General features: G+C 51.7%; 2 protein-coding genes across 5 annotated transcripts in view; one reads left to right on the top strand and one right to left on the bottom strand.

Annotated features, from left to right (window-relative positions):
- The first annotated feature begins 2,947 nt into the window (after positions 1-2,947).
- On the top strand, positions 2,948-5,631 carry LOC102811925 (selenoprotein M-like). The gene is given in 5 exon segments (XM_006869261.1): positions 2,948-3,073; positions 4,342-4,377; positions 4,580-4,614; positions 5,314-5,392; positions 5,470-5,631. Coding segments are annotated over 5 exon segments (438 nt in total).
- A 549-nt stretch (positions 5,632-6,180) lies between these two features.
- SMTN (smoothelin) overlaps positions 6,181-9,792 on the bottom strand; it is a 26,551-nt gene continuing 22,939 nt past the window's right edge. The window contains exons 20-21 of one of the 4 annotated variants that reach the window (XM_006869258.1): positions 9,338-9,502; positions 6,181-6,469 (exon numbers count right to left, since the gene is read on the bottom strand). In XM_006869258.1, the coding sequence (XP_006869320.1) occupies positions 9,358-9,502 (145 nt within the window). In that variant the 3' untranslated portion in view covers positions 6,181-6,469; positions 9,338-9,357. The remainder of the gene's footprint in view (positions 6,470-9,337; positions 9,503-9,792) is intronic. The other 3 variants (XM_006869257.1, XM_006869259.1, XM_006869260.1) reach the window with 3 other exon arrangements.

Genomic DNA, 9,792 nt, shown 5'->3' with positions numbered 1-9,792 from the left:
TTAAATTTTTTTTTTTTTAAATGGAAGAAGGGGTCCAGAAAGACAAAATTGCGTAGGGTTCTTAAAAGCCATACTGTAACCCTGCAATAATAGTGTTCTATGGGTAGATACTTAGACAGATACATGGTCTGAATGGGTATGGGAGGCAGAATGGGAGTTGCTGTTGTTGTTAGGTGCCACCAATTTGGTACCAATGCATAGTGACCCTATGTATCACAGAACGAAACACTGCCCGGTCCTGGGCCAACCTCACAATTGTTGCCACACCTGAGCCCATTGATGCTGCCACTTTGCCAATCCATTTTGCTGGGGGTCTTCCTCTCTTTCTCTGACCCTCCACCTTACCAAACATGATTTCTTTCTCCAGTGACTGGTCCCTCCTGACAATGTTCAAGGGTATGAGAGGTGAAGTTGGGTCATCCTTGGCCTCCAAGAAGCACTCTGACTGCACTTCTTCCAACACAGATCTGTTTGTTCTTTTGGCAGTCCGTGGTACTTTCAATATTCTCTTCCAACCCCATAACTCAAATGAATCAATTCTTCTACGACCTTCTTTATTCACTGTCCAGCTTTCGCATGCATATGAGGTTATTGAAAATACTATGGCTTGGGAGTACATGCACCTATGTATAATGGGTTGACAGAGGATATTTGTACAATTGTATATTGGTATTTACCTTTGCTGCAAACATACCTATGAATGTGGTGGAGCTTACAGGGGGCAAAGGAGGAAAACTGAAGTCTTAGACACTACCAAACATCGTAAGACAATGATTTGCTGGGTCAGGTGGCTCAGAACATTGTGGTCAATTGGCATCACAGTCCCCAAAGGCAATATTCTACTTTGGTGATTAGTGACTGGGATCTTAAAAGCTCATGAACAGCCATCTAAGTTGCAACTATTGGTTTCTCCATGTGTGAAGGAAAGAGTGATGAGAATTGAAGATTCTTGGAATCAGTTTGTCCAGTGGAGTAAAGGAACACTTGAGAAGCATCGGTCTTCATGATCCTGAGACTAGAAAAACTAGATAGTGCCCTGCTACCACTACCAGCTGCTCTGCAAGGAATCACATTAGAGTGTCTCAGATATAGTGGGAGAAAATAGAAACCAGAACTCAAAATTATTAAAACAAAAAAACACCAAAAATGACCCAACAAACCAAATAGGCTTACTGGTCAGAAAGAGACTGGAGGAACCCGAGACTAGGAACCTCAGTCACCTTTCACATCTAGAACTGAATTCACCTTCGTGGCCGTATTTTCAGCCAAATAATAAATAGGTATATAGGAGGGACAACAACATTAGTAAGATATGCTCATCATGGAATGGTCAACCATTCATGATCAAAAGGGCAACATTTACTTAAGAAAAACATTCCAAAAAGTTGGGAAGGAAGGTGGAATGGAAGTAAGAACCACAGGGAAGAAGTGAGATAGTTGTTGTTACATGGAGGGGACTGCAATCATTGAAATGAAACTGTATGATTTGTTGAATGTCTAACCGATGATCTGCTTTCTCAATTCACAGTAAAAAGTTTCCAAAATAAACACATAAAAAAAGTCATATGTGGAGAGATGGAGCAGCTGGGGACTTTAGACCCAGAAAGGGAGAGGGGCTGTGTGCTGACGACAGGGGGTCAGGCTTGTAGCGTATACCCTTTGGTTGGGTGATAATGCATGGAGAGGATTGTAACCATGGCAATGTAACGATATACGACAGGATGAATGTAAAACTAATGTTCTTCCATGTAAACCATCACATTAATTCACAATAAAACATTAAAAAAAAAAAAAAAAAGGTCGTAATGCAGTCGTAATTAGAAAGATTCTGAGTTCCAGCCAAAGTTCAGGAGGAAAGAGCACTGTGGTAGAATTGTCATGTCTGCCTTAGGAATGAAGTGGTCAAGTGGCATCCAGATTTTTATCTTTAGTCTGGTAAGACAAAGACTTTTGTAGATCGAATTCCAAGTCCACCAATTGAATAATTTCACATTTTTTAGTCTGTTTTCTAACATGCAAAACTGAGCTCATGCTTTTGTGAGTTGGGAAGGAAATGATGTAATAATACTTTCTGGTACTGTTCAAAAGAACTTTAAGTGTATTAACCCTTTAATCCTCCCAAGTCCCACTGGAGTACTAGTGTAACGCTTTAGGATAAGTACTAGACTGTTAACCACAAGGTTAGCTGTTCAAAACCCACCAGCTGCTCCTTAGAAACCCTTTGCTAGGTCACTGTGAGTCAGAATCGATTCAACAGCATTTCACAACACTTTTATTTAATCAAATCCCACTTACTGTTGCTAAGTGCCATCGAATTGGTTCTGACTTATAGCGACTCTATGTAGGGTTTCTGAGGAGCGGCTGGTGGGTTTGAACCGTCAACCTCGTGATGAGTAGTTTAGTGCTTAAACTACAGCGCCACACCAGGACTACTAAGTCCCATTGGGTAGATAATATTCATATCACCACAATGTGTACTCTCGAGAATCAAAACCCTAGTAGGATATCTTCCAGACACATAAGCGCAAATAAGGATACTCCCAGGCCTCAGTTTCTCCGTTTACAAATCAAGAATTTGGCCTGGAAACTTCCGCGTCCATCTGCGTCCTGCCCGCGCCCCCTGCCGGCGTAAGGTGGCGATGTCCGGTCTCATCAAGGGGGAGTGTCCACACTTTCAGTCGGCAGAGGGAACGTGAACAGTCTAAAGACAAGGGAAAGTGAGGGCCTTTTGGGCCAGTTGGCGCCGGACCCTGCCCGGATCTAGTAGGAGGACCCTTTACTAGCCTCGGGAGGCTTGGGGTCGAATGCGAGGGCTTGGGGGAGTGGCTATGGGGGCGTGGTCTTAACGGGGGCAGGGCCAGCCCTGGGGGACAGACGTGGCGCAGCGGCCCAGCGGTTCACCTCCATCCTGCGGATCTTCTCCGACTCGGATTCGGACCCTGGTCCAATGCGCCTCCTGCTGCCTCCATCGCAGCTACTGCTGCTTCTCGCGGTGCTCACAGCTTCCTCCGCCACCACCACATTTCGACCAGATTGGAACCGTCTGCGCGGCTTGGCCTGGGCCCGGGTAGAGGTGAGCGCACCGGTCCTTTAGACCTGGGACCACCCGTACATCCGAGTCTCCCCACCACCTGGACCATATCCCAGGATGTCTCCAAACCCACCATCGGAGCCCAACATACTGGACTTTTAGGTCTAGATCCCCGAAACCCTTACTACCCCCACATCCGGCTGGACAGATGTCTAACTGTCCGACTCATCTCCCAGCTTGTGATTCTCCCAAATCAGCCCCTTGAAGCCTAACTCCTCATCCAGAACCATTCCATTTTTTCCCTGAAATTCCTCCCTCACTGTGGTCCTAGGACTTTGGGCTCTGGAGGGTCTTCCCTTCCCTAGCGGGGGAAGAGAAGACTATAGGGCGCTTCCCCATTGCAGGAGCCAGAAGACATGGGAACGTCATTGCCAGTTTCCCTCGCCAGGAAAGCTGGGAAATCCCCTCCGCCTAAGTCCCTGTCTTTTTGTGTGACTTGAACCATCACAGACCTACTCTGGGCCTTAGCTTTCTGTATGACAAAAAGAGGGAGGGCGTGGGGGGAATTGGAATGGGTGGGCCCTAGAGTCTTGATTCGCTGGCAAGTGGCCCCAGCGGAAAGCATAGAGAGGGGCCCTCCCCTTCCTCATGTCCTGGAGGGAACCAGATGGTGTGTAGGGCATAGTGACCAGATGGCAGGTGTCACTAATAAAGGCCTAACCCATGCTCCCAACCCCCCTTGCAGTTCTGAATGGTTTCCTTCTGGTCTGCCTCTACCTTACAACAAAGGCCAGGCCCAGGTCTACTGGAGGTGAAGGGTGATGTTTCTCCTGGGACTGAGAAGACTTAAGTGAGTCAATAGTCAGTAGGGAGTGCAGGCAAGAGCTGGAGGCTGCAAGACCCATTTGGATCTCTGCGTTTGGTCCTTTCCCCAAATGACCCTATGCCTCAGTTTTCCCATATACAGTATAATACCCCCTGTACCCACAAGGGGTCGCCTATCTGCTTCACACTCTGGGAATGGCTGCTTCAAGTTAGCCTGGCCTAAATTGGGAATTTAGGAGTCCGGGTGTGGCGCTGTGGGCTAGCGAGCGCATCAGACTGCAGTCATTTGAACTGCAAAGTCGGTAAGGTCGGTGGTTCAAGCTCACCAGCTGCTCCTTGGAAACCCTATACAGGGTCGCTATGGGTCGGAATCGACTCGACAGCACTTAACAACAACAACGTGGGGATAAGAGTGAAATAGCCTTGGGTTGTGGCTGGAGCAGATGTGGGGAGCTTCTGACCAATTCCATTTTGTCCCCTTCCAGACCTGTGGAGGATGACAGCTGAACCGCATGAAGGAGGTGAGTCTGAAGGAAAGTATTTCCCAGCTCTGTCCCCTCTGAACCTCTTGAGGGGTGGGCAACATGATCCCAATGATTAGATGGAGGAGAACCCCTGGGTTGGGAGTCAGGAGCCTGTGTGGTGGACTCATTGGACTCCAGTCCACCATGTGTACATGGAGGGGATTGGATTCTGTTCTCTGATGCTCTGGTTCCTCCCTAGGTGAAGGCCTTTGTCACCCAGGATATCCCATTCTAGTATCCTTACTTTCTTGTCCAGAGGCAGGGAGCATGGGGAGAGGGCTGAGAGGATCTTCTCCCACTTAATTTCAGTGAGATGATTGGTATGCAGATAGTTTTTATTTAACAAGTGAAATTGACTTGTAGTGACTGCCCAGAGGAATTATAAGTGGCTTAAAAGGAGCTCTGGTAGCATAGTGGTTACGAATCGGGCTGCGAACCTTAAGGTCAGTGGTTCGAAACTACCAGCTGCTCCGCGGGAGAAAGATGAGGCTTTCTACTCCCGTAAAGATTTACACCCTCGGAAACCCTATACAGGGTCGCTATGGGTCGGAACCGACTCGATGGCACACAACAACAACAACAACAGGTTGGTTAAGCAAGAGATTGATTAGTAATGTCTGCCACAGGCACTGGGATGGAGAATAGGTTTCCTCACTTGTAAATGGTGCTTTCGTGGCCCTACCAGGGCACAGGGTAACTGCTCAGCAGAGGTGGCTGTGATGTTTACATCAGCAAAACCCCAGGAGCTCCCACCTGTTGCCTTCCGGTCGATTCCGACTCATAGGGACCCTATGGATTTTTACTGAAGCAGACTGCCATAGCTTTCTCCCCCGAACTTCTGGTGGCTTCCTTTTGGTTAGCAGCCCAGAGTCTAATCTGCGTCACCAAGGCGCCTCCTCTGCCCACCACTACCTCCCTTAACTTCACCTCCAGCCACAACCTGGTGATGAAACACCTCCCGGGGGCCGACCCCGAACTCGTGCTGCTGGACCAACGCTACAAGGAGCTAGAGGTGAGGCTTTGAGAGGCGGGCGTGGGGCGTGGCGAGAGGTGGGACCCAGCACTCTGACCCCGCCCTCTCTGTTTTAGCGCATCCCACTCAGCGATATGACACGCGAGGAGATCAACGCGCTAGTGCAGGAACTCGGCTTCTATCGCAAGGCGGCGCCGGACGCGCCAGTGCCCCCTGAGTACCTGCAGGCGCCCGCTAGGCCAGACGAGAGCGCCACGGACCACACCTCCGACCTGTAGGTTCCGAGGAACGGCGGAGAAGGGGGAGCCTGCCCGAGCCCGGGGACTTCATGAAGCACTCAGCGTCCCGGGAGCATTTTCCTCGCTGAGGGCCGATGCCCGTCCCTGAGCCGGCGAGGGTGGGGGTGTTCATTCCCCATCAACTCCACTAAATTCCCTTCCGTTTAAACTAAGACTGACTCGGCTTCTTCTTTGTTGCTGGCGGGTGAGGCAGGAGGTCCGAATGGGAGCCCTATTCTCTTCATCCCCCGCCCTTGGGGAGCACCATACAATAAGCACTGGACTGCCAACCACAATTTCCGCGGTTCGAGCCCGCGGGCCGCTCAGCGGGAGAAAGATGAGGCTTTCTGCTCCCGCGAAGATTTAAAGCCTCGGCAGCCCTACACAGGGTTGCTATGAGTCAGAACCAACTCCGAGGCACTTAACAAAACAACCCCCTCGGGATATCCTGCATTCCTGTTAGGGCTTGGGTCTCTGAAGTCGTTACATGGGCACATCTTGGGGAGTACCCCCTCCCACTCCATGCGAGGCAGAAAGGATTCAGAGTATTTGTAAACCAATAATTTATCAAAACGCTGCGTGTGTTGGGGGTGGGGTGTCGCGACAGACGGGAGCAGCGGTGGGCAGGCACGCGGGGCTGGGGTTGTGCCCAGGGGTGGGGGCGGCAGCAGGCTGCGGGCGGGAATGCTAGACGTTCTTGCCGCGCAGGCGCAGCTCGTGGCGCCGCAGGTGATTGTAGAGTGACTGTACGTAGGTGAAGACGCACTTAGGGTCCGGCTTCTTGCCCATGATCATCATGTCCTCCACCTCCACCAGGGGCACGCAGTCCACCAGCATCCTGCAGGAAGGGGGCATGGTGGGAGGAGGTCAGTGCGGGACCCAGTCACTGGCAGCGCTCCTTTACTCTGAGGTTCTTTTATTGCCTTTGCCCGTTGGTCTTCCATACACTCCATATAGCATCAGTGAAATGGGATCAAGCCTTCCCAGGAGGCAGAAAGCAACAGACTTCACACATCCAGGCCTGGAGGCACTCCTTGGGGATGGGTGAGACCAGACTAGTGCCAGTAGAAATTGTGGCGGTAGAAATTGGGCAAGGAGAGTCAAAACTCATCCCAGGCAGGGCTGGGTCTGAAAGTTCCTGCAGCTTTAGAGTAGGTCCAGACCCCTAACCCCTCCTCCTAGTCCCTGACACACACCAGCCTGCAATGGCTTCTTAACGAGGACAATGCATCCAATAGGGGCCTCACCACTGGCAAATCTTTGTCTGGACCAGAAGGGCCTCAGTGACCCTCTAGGCCCCTGAAGATGATCAATTGGCTGCTAGCCTGGTCCCTCCTTTGGGGAGGCACAGGAATCCCTGTCCTTGCCCCTGGGACTTCCCTGCTGCATGAGATAGAGGTCAGGAAGTGTGTGTGTGTATGTGTTGCAGGTGAGGGGAGTCTGTAACCCCTGTCACCAACATGGGGTAGACCAGGGGAAGCAGATGAGGGTCCCAACCAATCTGTACCACGTTCAAGGATTGGCTGCCCTTCTATCCACTCTCCAGAGTGCAAGCTGAACTAGGCAGATGGAGAAACTGAGTCATTTGCTTCCAACCCACCATAGGTAGTTGCGGGGCTGGGACGAATGAGCCCTGATCCTGGAGCCCCCTCTTCCTTAATGTAGGCGCCCTCTCCCCAGCCTGGTGTGAGTGGGTTGCAGCTGCTAAGCAACTGATAGCCATAGAGTTCTAAAGCTGGGGTTTGCTGCTAAGCTCCAGTTTCCCCCTCCTTTCTGAGCAAGGCCTCATCTGCCTTCTCTGCTGCATCTGCCATGCCTGGCACATAGTAAGCACTCAGTGTTATTGAATGAGTTTCTTGCAGCAAGGAAGGCTTAAGGGCAGGAGTTGCTCCTGTTCCCAAGACAGCCCTGGGCCTAGGACCACCTCCCCATCTTATGCCTTCCTGTGATAGAGCTAAGGCCTAACCCCAGCTCACCTAGATTCCTCCAAGGAGACATGAGATCTGAGTTCTGGTCCAGGCTTTCCCTTTGACCAGCTGTGAATGCTAGGTGACGCACTGTTCTGTGACTCCGTTTCCCCATTTTTATAACAGTATAGCTGTTTCCTGCCTCCTAAGAGACCATGGAAGCCCTTAGGACTGAGTGAAGAGTTCCTGGCTCTGCTGATGATGTGCTGAGTTACCCTTGGGGTTGTCACTGCCCCAGAAGGGGTCTGCTTTCCAGCTGTACCATGGTTGAGAGACAGCCTGTCTTCCAAACTCTCTCTAGCTCTGGCTATCTCCCTGGGGATCCCGGCTCTCCTCCCCCACAACCTGGAGCTCCCTCCCACCCCTGGTGCCTTCCCTGGAGACCTTATAAAGCCATTGTTTACACTGGGACTCACGGATCAGAGCTTGGGCTGCCCCAGCGACAGGCTAAACATCAGGCAACTGGAGCAATAGCACAGCTGAGTCACACTTTCCAACTGGATCCGGGCCTGACTGGGCCCCTCTCCCCTCTAGGCTGTCCTGCTGGGCAGTAGCTCCAAAGTCCATATATGACCCGAAGACTGCACCAAACCCATCCTCCCCTCACCTGCACTGCTCCTGTGAGTGTATGTGTGAACAAGTGGACTGCCCCCATGATGACTCCAGGCTCTGAGGGGCATCTGAGTGCACCCCTAGCTCTCTCTGACCCATGGTGCCTTGAGAAATCTCCTTGCTCCCTTTGGGTCTTCATTTTTTCCTACTCTCTTCAGAATGAGTGGGAAAGCAATGATGAGGCAAAGAAAAGAGCCAGAGTGGGGAGTCTGGCACTTCCGTTTCTGGCTTCAGCTCTGCCCTAAAATCTGTGAGATACTCTGTGCTTTCTACCCCTACCCTCTCTGAGCTCCCTATCTATAGTAGAGCAGTTAGTTCATGATCTAATTCTCTACTGTGGCACCAAGGTGAGGGGGACCAGAGAGAAAATGCCTCAGCTGACCTGGGGACCAACGGCAATCTCCCCACAACCCATTCCACCCCACAGCCAGAAACCTCATCTTGGGGAACCAGCCCTGCTTTTGAGCTCCCCTAGGCATGTGACACTGCTGACACCTCAAAGCCCAAGTTAGAAAGCAGGGAGGCTTCCTGGACCCTCTCTCCTTTCCTGAACCCTGACACTCTTACTTTGTAAGCTGCTCCAGTCAGTCTACTTTCCCTGCCCCATCCCTTATCCTGGTCTCATCCAAGGATTATTGCCAACATGATGATATCCCGTGTCTGTTTGGAAACCTTTTATGGCCCCTGTTATCCTCAGGAGGAAGACCAGACTCCTGGCTGTGGCTCCTTCTCCTCTCCTCACCCCTGGAGCCTACTGCTTTCCCTTCCTGGATGTGCCAACCTCTCTCACATTCTCTCTGCCAACCCTCTGTCTGAAACTCTCTCCCTCCTTTCACCTGAACTTGTTCCCATTCCCACTTAGGGATCACCTGGTTTCTAGATAATCATCATAGACTATAAGCTAGATGAGCTCTGAGCTCCCACAGCCTCCTGGGCTTTCCCATCACAGTCCTGCTAACCTGGCTCATCACTCAGTCTTTAGGAGAAGGGCATAACCTGCCAGGCCCTGAGCTACCAGAGAACAAAGTCTCCCTGCTATCCCACGACCCACCTCTGGGGGCCCTCTTTGTGCCCCCCTGAGCAGATTCCAGCGTAACTGGGCAGAGGGGCGAGGCAGTGTTTCTCACCGTGGAGCCCCGAACAGGGGTTAGGACTTTTTGGTTTTTACCAGCCCCTTCTGGACCAGACAGCGGTAGAACTCCTGGATGTACGTGTACACGCACTTCCAGTCAGGCTCTCGAAGCCGCACCATGTCCTCTGTGTCCAGGAGCTGCGGGCAGTCTGCATGGGTCCTGGGGAGGGGAGGGGGCCGGGCAAGGGCAGGGGCGGGGCCCAGGCAGGAGGAAGGGGAAGAGGCCAAGAAGAGAAAGGGAAGGCGAACAGAGAGAAGACACACACACACACATACACACAGAGACATGGATTCAGTACCGTTCTCAGTGCTGCAGTTGGCCAGCCCCCCGCATGCCCCCACCCCCACTGTGGACGTGCCGCTTACTACCCATCACTAATGGTGTGCAATGCAGACAGGGGTGGGGCCAGACCAGTCACAGGTGCAGAGAACTCTTGGGGCAAGCAGGAA

The sequence above is a fragment of the Chrysochloris asiatica genome, unplaced genomic scaffold, assembly GCF_000296735.1.
Source record: "Chrysochloris asiatica unplaced genomic scaffold, ChrAsi1.0 scaffold00128, whole genome shotgun sequence".
NCBI lineage: Eukaryota > Metazoa > Chordata > Mammalia > Afrosoricida > Chrysochloridae > Chrysochloris > Chrysochloris asiatica.
The sequence above is the reverse complement of the archived record's forward strand: the minus strand, read 5'-3'. Positions and strand labels throughout refer to the sequence as shown.